General features: G+C 40.3%; 1 protein-coding gene across 3 annotated transcripts in view; it reads left to right on the forward strand.

Moving 5' to 3' along the window:
* The first annotated feature begins 597 nt into the window (after positions 1–597).
* The window catches only part of ppp1r12a (protein phosphatase 1, regulatory subunit 12A), a 55978-nt gene continuing 41743 nt past the window's right edge, over positions 598–14832 (forward strand). For all 3 annotated transcript variants that reach the window (XM_038738662.1, XM_038738661.1, XM_038738663.1), the window contains exon 1: positions 598–924. In XM_038738662.1, coding sequence (XP_038594590.1) covers positions 688–924 — 237 coding nt within the window. In that variant the 5' untranslated portion in view covers positions 598–687. The remainder of the gene's footprint in view (positions 925–14832) is intronic.

A 14832-nucleotide genomic window follows, 5' to 3' on the forward strand; every position in this document is an offset into this window, starting at 1 on the left:
GAGAAGCTTGACAAAAACACATTTGGTCCAACATCTTCAACAACTGAACCATTTCCATGACTACTGAGCAACTTCTGAGAAAGGCTATGAAATGTGTATTTTTTGTAAATTGGACCGTGAGATTTAGTGAATTAGTGAATGCCCTATATTAGTTTTAAAAATAGCTTGCTAATATTTGTAGCTTAAGATACATACACTGATGTAGTGATAAATTATTTGGTTTAATTTAGCGTGGGCTGTGACTTCTATTCAGTAATATCACAATAAACATTTTTTATACCATATTAAATGGAGCAGAGATAGGACAAATACTTGCTGCTGTATGTAGCAGTTCTTCTTTCTCTGAAATGCTTGTGAGCTATCTGAATGTTATGTAATATTTTCAAGTACACTTGTCTTATTTGCTGTACACAATCTATAAGGGATTACCCAGCTCACTCTCCCCTCATAATCCGTAGATGATGACGTTATACTGCAGCTCCTGAGCTCCAGCTCTCGCGAGGTTATGGAAAACAATCCAGACGCCCTCTCTCTCTCTCTCTCTCGCTCGCTTGCTCGGCTCCCCCCTCCTCCTCCTCCTTCTCCTCCCCAGCCCTCCCTTCCCACGCCCCAGTGCGCTGTGGGATAGTGGCACTATAAAGTATATCCTCTCTCGGAGAAAGATAAGAAGCCCGAGACAGGAGGGGGATGAAGATGGCGGACGCCAAGCAGAAGAGGAATGAACAGTTAAAGCGCTGGCTGGGCTCGGAAACGGACCTGGAGCCTCCTATTCTGAAAAAGAAGAAGACGAAGGTGAAGTTCGATGATGGCGCCGTGTTTCTGGCCGCCTGCTCAAGCGGCGATACCGAGGAGGTGCTCCGAATGCTTGACCGGGGCGCTGACATCAACTACGCCAATGTTGACGGTCTCACCGCCCTCCACCAGGTTTGTGTTAGCTTGCTATGTGTGTTACCGCCAGTCGCTGACACTTAAAGCAGCATTAGACACAAATATAAGGCTTTATGCTAGCAACTGCTTGCCCTGGAACACCTGTCAAATGGAAGCCATTCTCATCCCGTTGTTTACCTACCCAACGTTAGCACACCCGTCCTATTCGACGCAGAGTTAACGATAGAGATGAACACACTGGCTTGGTTCAGGAATACAGTGCTAACTTTGCATGCAGCGCTCAAGGTTGAAGCCACCATAAACAACAAAGTTAAAAAGCTTTTAACTTACTCTCTGGGCTACTTTTTGCCCCAGTAAACTAGCCTTGAGTCCATAGCCTCAGTCGTGGGCGCAGTCTAATTGCTGTACTGCTGCATTTCAGATTATAACGTCGGGTTGTTGTAAATTACATTGAAGTCGAACAAACATCAGTGTTTATGGTTCAGCGATATTGTTGGATAAAGCTAATGTCGGGTGCAACGATCGAGTTATGCTAGGAGTTTAACGTAAATGTTGCCATTGATTGAGACACTCAACCAGGCAAAAAATGAATCCCACAACGGTGGCTACAACCTGGCTAGCAGGATAAGTCGTTTTGTTGATAAACCCTCCACCGCGACTGCGACTACTCTCTGGAGGGGAAGCCGAAGCTAGCTGGTGTTAATGCATGTCGTCATTCAGTTGAAGGCTAATCATGTCCTTGCAAGGCCTTAACTGTATACCACATTTACGTAACATTCACATTATTGACAACAGTGTTTGGCATATAAGTTCAAATGTGGTACAGTGGTAAATTATTTAAGTGCTGTGTTAGCCGTGAGGAATGTATGCTAACGCTACATTTGCAGGACAGGCTAGCCATCGTTAGCTGTTTTTAATTCATTCGTTAGCTAGCTTGAGAGACTACGTCAGCGGATACCTTATTGCCCCTGAATTTGACGTTTTTGGTTTTAATAACAAACATAAGTGTGCCATTTACTTTTCTATTTGGCTGACATGTCAGCAGTGCTAAGCTAATTATTTGCCCGCTAACCACGGCAGCTACGTTTAACGTTACTAGCCTCTGTGCTTTCTAACCAAATAATGAAAATGGCAGCCCGTGTTGGCTGTCGTTAATCACGTCAAATGCAACCTTTTTTTAAATGTATGAGGGTTTTTGAAACCAAGCACGGCAGATGTCTGATTTACAATGTTCACCAGTCCAGTTATTAAAATCGTAAGGTAGCTAGTAGGTGCAGTTAGCGAAAGGAGAGCACTGACATGGACAAGTTGGATTTAATGATGTGTACTCTTACATACATCAGATTGTTGCTGAAATTTTGGTTTCGAACTACTTAATTGTTATTTGTGCTTACATAAGTATCGTTTATAAGTTAAATTTGTATTACTACTACTCTCTTCATTCTCTACTGTGCTCCAGATATAACCTCATCTCTTTGTCATTTAGTGTTAAACAAATAATACCTGGAAGATATCAATAGGGCTCATTTCAGACAGAAAGTTATTGCATCTATGACATTTGTTGCTAATGCAAATGAATTACATTATGTTAACACTATCAGCTGCTGTAGATTAATAACAGACTTCTTTTCAGTCTTTAATACTCATGGAATTGCTGTATTTGATAAGTAGTAAACATTAAAGAATGGAATTTGAGGTCCATTCTGGATATGTACCCAGGACATTACAGTTATTTGTATGTACCTCAGACCTCTAGGGCAACAGGTACTTTATCATGAACAATAGTTCCAGTGTTTGCTGGTGGAAATAAGCATTTATACATTTCATGAATTTTCATTCATTGCATCAGCAAGGATGCTTTCTCCACCTGTTTGTTTGGATAGCAAGTGCTTAAATGTTCTAAGAATTAATGAAGGAATTCTTGTATAAAATGTTTAATGGTCGCATAGATTTCCAGTGATGTCACCTCATTACTCATGCCCACATGTCTAGTCTTAGTAAGCCTGAGTACTGCACAACCTTGCTGCATGGTCTGTTCGTCCAAGACTTTGTTACACCTATTAAAAGTTTTAAAAGCAAGTTTTCGTAGATAGATTATTAGCTTTATATTAAGATGATTGATTGATTTTTATTTGTGTGAATTTTGTCTCTGTCTTTATTAATGGTGTTGTTAAGTCAACTATTAGTTGCGCTCAGAATCTGCTATAATTAAATCTGGAATTAGCATGCCCCCCTGTTCAAACTCATTGGGTGGAAATGTTGCCTTTAATTGGGCTGATGTCCAGGGATGAGCTTGAGTGAGGAAAGAATTTGCAGTGCCGCTCTCCAGACCTAACCATCTCTGGAGAGGAGAGACTGCTGCAACTGTATTTGTGTGTATTGCATGAGATCCTGGGATTTTGGGATCAAGTAAAGGAGTGGAAGAAGGTGATACAGTGAGTTATGTTTGAATTGCTAATTCCAGATTTGTTTAACATGATGTGAAGAAGAGATGGACAGTAAGTCATCTTGTGTCTTTCATGATGCCTTTGTCATGCTTTCGGTGTTGGTTTTATGCAGTAAACTGCAGAGCATAACATGGCATGATTTTGTGAAACAAGTTTTGCATTAGAAAAAGCATACATCACTAGAAATTGTGTGCAGTAAACTCCACTGACCTCTAGCTTTGTTGTGTAGTGTGTCATGTTGTTACATGAGGTGCTCACTCCTCACTGGGTGCAGCAATATCACTCCCAATGCTGGTGACCGGTGGAGGGTTATAAATACCACAGCCACAAGTTCTCCTAACGGGGTTTTAGGAGATGATACTAAGTTTGGGTATGACTCAGGGTCTGTAACTCTGCTTTGTAGTACAGCTCTGGCCTAATCTCACATTAGGCTAGAGGTCGGGTCTTTATGTGAGTCATGGACCGTCTGTCACTTTAAAAATGACTTGTTGCGAAAGGACCAGTAAACCTCTTCTCTTAATGATAACATGATGTTGTCTGTGTGACGTGATTCAAGACGAAGACCATAACCGGCCGTCTTGCACGTGTGGACTTTGTTGAGGATGAGGTTTAGAGAATTACCAATGATGATCGGGTATTTTCCAGTTTTTGATACTTACAAGAACACCAGAGTGGAGAGTACAACTTTGTATGGAATTTGTAGTTTCACATCCACATTTCCATTTCGCGATGTGATTGACTGAGACAGATTGGTTCGCCCAAACGCAGATCGCATGAATTCAAGTGGACAGTACAGAGGATGTACAAGTGAACGAGGGGACCAAGTGGACATTCCCGAGCTCGTCGGCTAAACTCGTCTCAGAGGGTAACATTCCAAGTCCTGTCGTCCTGGCCTGTGCATTCCTTGCATGACAGTCGCTGGAAACCATGGCAAAGAAAGAGCAGAGCAGACATTCCTCAGCTGTCACCTAAACCCCTCCCCTCAAGTCATTCTCTCTTGCTTGCCTCTCCCCATACAATGCCAAGGCCCAGCTGACTGTTGCCCAATGAGCTCCATCAAGGCAATTAGTGTGGAGGTATCATGGACTTGTCCCTTCACACAAGAAAATCTCCACAGTGACCCACACCTGAACTTTTTCTCTTTTAGCGTTCATGGCCTGTGCTGATCCCCAGGACCAGGGTGACAGGCTTCAGCTCAGCTTAACATGTCAGAGTTGGGTATTACAATGCCTTCGCTCTGTTGACATTACACACCCTCATTATGTCCCTGAAGTCGATGAATATTATCTTGCACCGTCTCCATGACAACAACGAGGTTGCTAGTCATTTGTGTTGGTGGATTTGCATGTACAGTGTGGGTGTTGCATAACAGACTGAACAGAGACAGAGTCTTTGGCAGAGCTCAGCAGTTTGAAATGAGAATCAACTTCATGAATCTCGTAATGGAACCGTTACAGAGCATGTGGTAGAAGATGGCGAGGTGGCTGTGTTTCTTTTCATCTAGACCAACATCAGGCATAAAAACACATTACATAATTTCTATGGATCTCACTACAGCCCCTACTCTGAGATTCTCAGCTGGCTCACATTTGGCCAGTGAGTGCAGCAAAAAAGAAATGCTTTTTGATATGTCCCTGTCCTCTTGATAAAGGCATCAGGGCATCCTCTAACAGAACCCAGTTCCCTCCTCTCTTTCTGCCTGAGGAAGAAAATCCTGCCATCTCATGTTGCATTGTAGATCTTCCTCACACCTGCCAGCCTACACAACAGAGATGCAGATTAGTGATTTATTGAGAAAGTCTTAATCCACAGAAATTACCCAGAGCTCTAGCTTGATGATCTACCTGCATAATAACTCCCAGATCTGATGACCTTTACATAAAGACTCCTAAGGATTACATATTTTGAGGGTGAGATATATTATATACAATGCTGTTTTCAGTTTTTCAGCAGCTTGTTGGGTTTGACATGTACAGCACATAGCCCAAAACCTAGGAATATGAGCCCAGATGATATAACAATGCTCTTTAAATGTAGGTTTCAGTATCCTGGGGTCATTTTGAACGCTGGTTGAATCTTTTGCTTTCAGGTAGCTTTAGGAGGGAGATGGATGCTCTTTTCAAGGGAAGCTTTACTGGTCGCATCTTTGTTGTAGAGATTAGCATGATCGAGTACTTTATACTAACTTATTGTTGAACATCAAGGTCCAGGTGACATAACTCAGTTTGACTTTGAAGTGCAGCCTTTCATTCAATATTTTGTCCATTGTTCAAGTGTTATTAATTATTTGTGTTGTATAAATAACCTATTCTTTAGACACAGCTATATTGGCAGCAGGATCTGATGAGTTCGACCATTGCATGTAGAACCTGCATGCCTATTTCTTTTGTTGGATCCATGCAGAGAAGTGGTGGTCTTGCTTCTATCATGAAACTAGTTATTAGTTATTGGCCAGTTGGTAGGCTTTAAAGCCGACACAGTAAAAGTAAACTACATTAAAATGATTGCTTCATGAAATGAAAATATATTGTTGGATTTTTATATTCCATTATTTAGGCCATCACAGGATCTTTGTGCCCAGCAGTTAATGCCCATACTGTCTGCAGGCATTTGATGTCCATTGCTTATTTTAGAAGAAGTCTGCTTTCACATCACTTTTCTTTCAAAAGCTTGCACAAAGCTTCAAGGTTCTTTGTTATTGTTTAAGGGCATTGTACAGTAGCAGCTAGTCACTCATGCATTTCTAACATATTGCAGAATACATTAAGATGCAACTTAATAATTCATGGACAGTCTAGATTTTATTGTTCTCTGTCTAGCTTCAGTAGTAAACTACCAACCCTCCTTGAATGTGGTTAGCTGTTATCGTGTTTTGGTAATTAGTTGTGGCAAATATTTAGACCCAATTGCTGCTTGTGTTATGAGTTTGTGATTGATCTTTGTTAATAACACATCTTTGTTTGATATTTCAAAACCTCGTCTAAAAGCATAAGTCTACACTGACTCGTGTAATTTGGTTCTGTTCACTGCATACAAGAGACTAATTATAATTTAATTAGATTTTATTCTTAAATAGTCTGTTGTTGCCATTATTCATCATTTTTGATGAATGATCAGTTTCTCAAATGCATCGCAGCCTTGAGGGTATGATAGGGGAAATATTATTGCATCATGAAATTATACACCACATGAAATAAAACAGATCATGCAGAAGTAAACTGTAACCTATCAACTGAGTTCAAACAGATGTCAGGAGCTACATTAGGAATACAAGAAAGAAAGCATGTCTAGATCAATATGGATTAAAGCCAACCAAACTTAACACTACTGCAGAAACAGGACTAGATGGACAGTGCAGTTTGATTAAGGAATGTCTTATTACATTTTCTGCCAGTACCACCACATTTCCATTTTAAAAATCATCGAGCAGCTGTTATTTGCACAGTGGGTGACAAGTACTGAAGGTTTTAAAATGTGTGAACTTGTACACAACAAGCACCATTGTCATGGGTGTCAAGTCCTGTTGGGCTGCTTTGGGTGTCTTGAATGAGTGTAGTTGTACTGCTGCAATGGTATGAGATAAACATGACACCCTCAGTTTAACTTCTTACATTGAAGTATAGGTCATCTAGTGCAATGCTGAATTTCACTCTGAATCACTGCAGCGCTATTATAACCTCAGCATGCTTGATGACTGGCGTCAGTTTTAGAATTGGAGCCCCAGAACATGTATATTTTACCTGTGTATAATTGGCAGGTCTCTCTTTGTCAAGCTGGCCTCGCTCACTGTTTCATTCAGCCTCCTACCAACCCCGTAATCAACAGCAGGAAGTCCCTGTGGTGTTTGCGCGCCAATGCTTTGCAACATGCCAGGTCATCTGCCGATTGTGACACGTCAGTGTTGTTTCCTGTGCCATTATAACATGTATGATTTGAAAAGAGACAGCTACTGTGTAAGATTAAACGTGAAACAAAGAACGGACTATAGTATAGATTTCCTTTAAAACGTGCATGGCTCAGTATTGCGGTCTGGATGGCTCCTATGCATCCCAACTCTTTGGTAATGCATAGCGGGGATAAAATGCCAGAGGCATCCCCACCAGAGGATCTGGAACGGTGAGGCTTCTCTGAAGTGTTTAAGATGAGCGTTGCTGCAGGTTGGAACTGGTTCACATGGGGTCGTGAGAAGAATTCCTCAGTAAAGTAAACTTGCTGCCACGTATATGAGTTTTGCTGATTTGACGGCAAGGCTACGAACACAGACTTGACCTTGCCCAAAAGGGCGTGTTTCGTGTGGCACAGGGTTGGATGTCTCACTTAACATTTTAGCCTAATGTAATTGCCTTAACATGGTAGTATAGTATCTATAGGAATGAGAAGTTGATTTCAAACCAAAGGATGCCATGATGTGTCGCTTCCTTCCTGATGTCAGTGTGGGCTTCTTTGAGTATTTCTCACCCATACATAAGTTTGTTGCTCTTATTGTTGCATCGTGGAACTGTTTGAGAGGACATGCAAGAATAATTACCTGTTGAGACTTTTTGTGTAAAAAAGTTTTGTAAATTAACTTGCCAGGTGCGTTAACAGATTAATGCCCACCACTCACTTTTCGGCCTGCCCCGACTTTTTCAAGCTGTGCATAGTATTCAGCTGCTGTGAAATGTTTGCGAGATGACTGCAGCTTGTCTTTTTCCCCCACCCTGTGGCACAAAGTGTCTGTCTTCTACTTAAAGCCAGGTCTTCTTGAAGCCATGCCGCTGTTGTTTGCTTGGCGGCAGTCACATGCCTCACACTGAGTGTTTTTTATGAGCTGTTTTTGAACTGAAAACACCTGGACCCGGAGACTGAATTCTTCATTGTCTTCCAGAACAGCAAGTACAATTAAGGCATAGAGCACATGTCTTATTTGTTGTCAGTGGAAGGGTGAGGTTACATTCTTTCCCTTTTTATTCTCAAAATGGCTGCATCTTCAGCTGACGAAATGAGGAACAGAAGGGGTGAACATGGTGATTGGCCCATTATACACAATCTACACTTTGTGTTATTGTAAAGCCAGGAGATACATAACACGATATCCTTGCGTTCTCTGTTGGGGAATGTTATTGCTCACTGTTGCTTCCGCCAGTCACAGAATAGCTTACTGCATTTAAAAAAAATAAATCATGTTATGATTACCGTGTTGCTAATTTGACAGTATAAATAAATTATATACTCATATCACGAGAAAAAATAATGTTCTATGTGCTGTACTGAATGTCATTTATTTTGTACATTTAAAGCTTATGAGATTTTTGAATGACTCTTCAAATGTTAATGCCCTTAAAAATGTAAATCCTCAATTTAAATAAAGTGATTCACTGGATTAAATGAGTTAGTCTTTTTTTTAATTTTTATTAATCAACTTTCTTCTTCTTTAATGAATATGGTGTTAGAGCTGAAATTTTTTTGTTGTGGTCATATATAAATGTAATTTTTGGAACTAGATTACTACTTCACCGCTCCATTAATAGAGGTGCGTACGCCAACAAATATGGATTGAAGCAGAATATTTCGCAGCCGCCACCAGAATCTAAATCCACAGTAGTGCAATACGGTATAATAGTATAATACTAATATTATTAGTGTAGTCAAATCTTTATCTGCAACTGTGTAGAATTACCAGGTACAGAATGAATAGGGGGAAAAATTGCAGCATTCAAATGTTTATTTCGAATTCAGATGTTGACATCATGAATGAAGCGTTGACTTTATTCCGTACAGCTCTGTAAGTGATAGAACAATGGCTTTTAAGCTAATAGCACAATGTGCTAATATCTTGCTGCATTTCTAACTATCAAGCTCTTCCTTTGCACTTGATTGGCATTGATTTTTATTGCCCCTGATCCATGAGTGGCCATGAGATTGAATGAACCTGCTCTTTGCTGTGATGTTACACTATTAGTGTTCTTGTGAGTAAGTGCATGTGAGTGATATTCTTCCTGCAGATAAATAGCAGTGTCAGTAAATGGGCCTCTGTCTTGACAGACTGATTACTTCAGCTTGTGATTCAAATGGCCATTTATAAGTATGGCCTCTGTGTTTTTTTTTCTCATAGTATATCTGTTTTTCATGCTTTAAATAATTCTAAATGGTCTTAAATCCTTGTTGCAAATGTTCCTCACTGGACAATAAAAAATCAACTGACTATCTAGTGAAAGAAGATGAAGATGCCTATTGAAATCAGCGTTTCCTGCTGGTGCCATACTAAATATTATCAACAAATGGTTAATTCTCATGAGAATTATTATACTCTTTTTAATTAAAAATATCAACTGGACATCAACTAATTCTATTTAACAGATTGAACTAGGGTAGTGATAGAGAATAATGATTCTTTTGTTCACCAAAGTGAGGTAACTGAATTTTATCTCCATGTTATATGGAGCATAAATATCCGGTCACTGAATCCAATCAAGCTGAGATGTTAATAGACTGTTAATGAATAATTAACCACAGCCACTCAGGCAGCTGTATAGAGACCTAAAAACTCATTAGAATGCAGCATTAAAAAAACGGTCAACTTACTATCCTCAGGATCTAGGCCCCAAGTGTTTATACACATCTTGTTGTGAAAATAAAACAAGCCATGGTCCATACATTGTACTTTCTTATTAATTAACTGATTTTATATTTATAAGTTACAGCAATCAAAAGTATATCAAACTGAAAATGTGCCAATTATGTGTCATCTCTGGGACATAATTTTAAGCAGCTGATAACCATCGAAAAAGAAGTTTGCTTAAATTTTGCATCCATACACCGTTTTGTCTTATTCAGGTTGTTTGAAGGAAAGTAAAAGTGGATGCTTCTGAGCTGCATGTTTTTCTGGCCTGATAACTGGGGGAGGAAGTGGGGTATTGCTCGTCTTTCCTTACTGAGGTGGTAATGGTAGGAGGGATCAGGGTGTTGGAGATTTCAGGCCAGAGAGGAACAGGAAGTGGCTGTTTATTTTTCTCATTTCCTCTTTGAGGCTCCACTAGTGAGCCTGCTTCTCCCTCTGCTTTGATGACTGACACTAACATAGACACATGCACACACTTTTAAGCATACAGCTACCTGCAGCTTAATAATTAACCTAAAACTGGACAAACAGTTATGCATTGTGAATCAAGTGGATTTTTTGTTTTAAATTTTCTCATCCTAATTGCAAGTATTGCTGCTTTTTTTTTTTTTTTTTTTTTTTTTTTGTAGGGTTGCACAACAGATGAAAAGCAAGTTTTAAAAAAATGTGACCACATGAGTAAGTTATTATAGTTCCAGTGTAAATTACGCTGTCTCCATCTTAGTCTACTTAAAACTGTGTAATTGCCTTTGCGTGACTATGTACTAACAATTCAGCACTCATTGCGATACAGTGTTACTGTGGTGACGATCCATATTTGTGCTGGTAATGGCTATAAATTGGTAGCATGACTGCAGGGCAGACCCTGGCACCCACGCTATCCATTTAACCTCGTAGGTTCAGAGCTTGTTGGCGTGAGTGGTGACACAGTGCCAGTATGTTGGGGGAAAGAGGGGAAGGGATGTACTGTGGACCATTCTCAGTACCTCTTTAGGCTGACTGTCAGTGACTGCTGACTGAGCTATTTACTGTCCTCTGTATAGTAGCCTCCACATAAGGGTTCTATTATATGGAAATATCAACAGAGGTTGTATTCTGCGTGGCTATCTGACCTCTCTGCCTCTCTCCCCTGGTGCACCCTCTTGCCTTTGGACCTCTAACATGGAAACTAATTTAGCTCTCAAGTGGGGCTATTGTATTGTCTGCTGAGTGAAAGCCCCAGTGAAACATACAGTTACAATCTTGCTGGCATTTTCCCCTCTCTTCCTCAATCTTGGTCTTCTTTTTTCCATGGGAATCCCAGGGCCATATATGGTTGTCCTCGGTTGCAGGAGCAGCAGCTAGAGCACTGAAGTGTGTGTGTGTGTGTGTGTGTGTGTGTGTGTGTGTGTAGTCTGGTTACAGCTCCCAACAGGGCTCATCTAGTGGAGGGACCCAGCTGGTCGCCCTGCAGCGCTCTAACCCTCCCCCTCGTACCCTCTGGCCCCATGAACCCTGCCAATAGCACAGGAGCTGTGAGCTCTTTGTCTCAGGCGTAAACACACACACGTATACTACCTTACAGAATGAATATACATGCTATAGTCTTTCTCTAGTATAGATTCATTGATCCTCATGTAATCTTTTTTTTTTTTGTATTTATGTCTGGATTGTTCTATTTCCAGTGTTTTTTACCTTTTCACCACATCTCTCTTTGTCTGGGGTGATCTGTCTAACACACACGCAAACGCAGACACATAACACACTCATACTTGCATGCAGGCGGTAAGAAGGAATTCCTTTTGTGGAAGTGGCTGCGCGCCTCAGAGCCAATGACGTAGCCTGTGAGGAGTGGCCAAAACGCTGATGCCTGAAGCCCCAAGGCTAGGAGTATTACTTATCTGGGAATTTCTCCACTGGTATGCTAGTCCAGGGCCTTGCTGCTTACTGGTGAGGTAGTTGCAGAGAGAAGTTGTACATCTAGAGGGTGAGGAGTAAAATAAGAGAGGGGCCTCTTCCTGAGCTCCAGAAGAAGCTGCTTTGTTGTCTGTAATGTTGCTTTGTATGGGAGAAAACTGGTCTTTACCTTTTTTGAGGAAAAACAAGTGTGTTTTTATACTTTATTGTAGATGCCCTAAGCACACATTCTGAAAGCCAGCAAGCCTCTCACTGTCTTAATCTTGTACATGCAATGTTTGAGAAACCTTACACCATAATACCTAGATAATGTTTTGGTTTTCCTGACAGATACTAGAGGGTTTCAGCAATCATCCATCTCACCACAGAAATTACAGCAGTTTGTTATTATGAGTGCATTTAATATGTTTTCTGAAGAGAGAATGGTAGTGATATCAGCGTTCTTCTCCACAGGCCATGTTTTTTAAGGGGCACTGAGTGTCTTGTGGATGTGTAGGGGCTATGATCCAAGCCAAAGTCTTGATCACAATCGAAGTAAGAGGGGCTCAAGCCTCTGCCGTTTGACGGTTTGAACAGCTGTTTCGGAGCTGAACATAGTGCTGTTAATTAGCTGAATGTGCCCTCATGTCAGGCTTGTTTAATGAACCTTATGTATAAAGAAGGTAGAGAACAACATAATTTATGCAGCAGTAAATCCAGGAAAAACCTTCAAATGAAATGCTTTGTTTCCACTTTAGTGTGGGAATCTATTTAAACATTTTGTGAATAGGTGATTCTGTGAAATTATGCTGCTGTTAATTGTTTGTGTGCAGTATTTGTAAGATCATTTTTAATACCCCCCTTTCTTTCACAGATTCACACTCTGAAATAATGTAACTTGATTCAGTAATCAAAATGTACACCCATCAAAATATTGCCTAACATTAGAATTGCACAGCAGGTGCTTCAGTTTACATCAATATATTAATTGACCAAGTACATCATATTTTGTTCCCCTGTTTTGATGCTTCATATGTGGCACCCACTGATGGTTCTTATGACATCCTTTTGCCACGCACCAGTCATGGGTGTTATCATGGGAATGCACCCTTGACTTTGTCATTGAATGTAGAATAGCTCCTAGTACAATTGGCTTAGCTGGCTGCCACAGAGTTCCCTTCTCAGCAGTAAAATGTGCATGAGCCACAACAGCAGCTTTCTGCAGGGTGCTTGAGTTGGCCATCTGAGGGTGCTACTAAAGGAAGTGAAGGAGGGGAGGGGTCTTCAAGTGTCTCCTTGATGTAGAGTGTTGCTAAATTAAGCTTGGAGCTCTCTGCTCGATGTTCCTGAAGATAATAAAACAGCCCTTTTTTACACAGACAGTAACCATACCCCTTTACTGAGGTGTCAGACGTGTCTATCTGAAATTGTAAAATCAAAAATATATGTTTTGGAATTATGTCCTCTGTGAATATAAACACAGACGCTTAAAATGGGGTCAAAGGCAAACTGTGTATGTTGTACATTACTCATGCAACATTTTTATAATCTTATCCTTTCTTTAACCTCTCTGACTGATTTTAAAAGTGTGAGTTTTCCCAGTCGGATATATTTCGACTTTATATATTTAGAGGGTAAATGTCAAAAAAAAACAACCTCCAGTGTATTTTGACTTTTCTATGATATTTCATATTTTTGAGTCATTTCCTTACAATGTTGTTTACCCACATAGTTCGCCAAATATTTTTTGACAAATAGCTTAATTTTGTGCTCAAAGTTGCTTAGTTATTAAAACCGGATGGTGACGTATGACTATAGTAATTCCATAAGTCATACGTCATTCTCCAAGCTTGCGCAGGGACACTGTCATGCCTTGTTAAGTCAGAGCATCAAACCGATAAACATCGTTGTGAGCTAGCTAACCAATTTATCAGTTCATTTACTTAGAACTTACAGTAGGTATGTTCATTATGGCATCTGTGCGTGCGGTGTTGGAGGACAGATGACAGGCCGCACTTTCACCTGCCACCGTCTTATACACAGCCTGCAACATGCATTACTGTCCAACTATTAACCACACCCCCATTCTCTGTTTGAGAAAGAACGTTCACCAAGGGTTGAGCCACTTCAGTTAACAGAAAATGAAGCTTGTGACCTCTGTTGCTGTGATGGAAGTTTGTGTAAATGTCATGCAAAGACAGACTGACAGCATTATGGATTGATAAGCTTGTTATAGTGTTCTAACTAGGAAAGCTGCCGTGGTTCTATCAGTATATACTGTAGGTTTCCATCTACTCCATTAACTCTATTCAACTTTGACTTTTTTCAAGATGGCATTCAATTAAAGATGTAAATGGTTTTTTTTTATAGAGTTCATGCAGTCTCAGCCTGTTGACTGCAATAATGAAAAGCCTGATGCCATGCTAGCTGTCACATGTCCAGAAACAAGTATTCTGACTATGGATTCAAAACTTAGTTATAGTTTTGGGTGAATGGCTTAATATCACCATTCTGGTTCTTGCATTTCTGCTAAGACTAGTATGTTTTGAATGTTGCTGTAAATTAGAGACTATAATTGGTAGCAGTGGCACCCACATAGTTGCACTACTAGACATCTCTTCTTTTTTTGCCATAAAAGGCTATGAGAATTACAGTGAAAACACAAGTTAAAAGTCATGCTTACAAGAGGTTAAAAAAAGAATGATGGCACATCAAAATGCTCCATTTAACATTTGCTTTTTGATGTTGTCTCACAGTGGTTTGCTTTTTTGCGCTGCCTTTAGGGGCTATCCGAGCAACCCCTGTGTGCTTTAAAATGAAGTCTTTTCTCTATTTATTTATGTTTCGTACAAAAGCCTGACAAGGCCTGAACCCATGTTCTCTTTTTGGCTTTGTTGTCTCGGCAACAGACCGGCCTCTTTTCTTAGGTGCACATCATGGGTAAATTTTTTTGGCTCTCTCCGAGAACGGCTTAGCCCATCTTCTTTGTGGTGCTAGTAGGGAGTAGGGCTTGAATTCCTC

Source organism: Micropterus salmoides, unplaced genomic scaffold (assembly GCF_014851395.1).
Source record: "Micropterus salmoides isolate LMB-PRFRI ecotype aquatic unplaced genomic scaffold, ASM1485139v1 Ms_hic_scaffold_23, whole genome shotgun sequence".
NCBI lineage: Eukaryota > Metazoa > Chordata > Actinopteri > Centrarchiformes > Centrarchidae > Micropterus > Micropterus salmoides.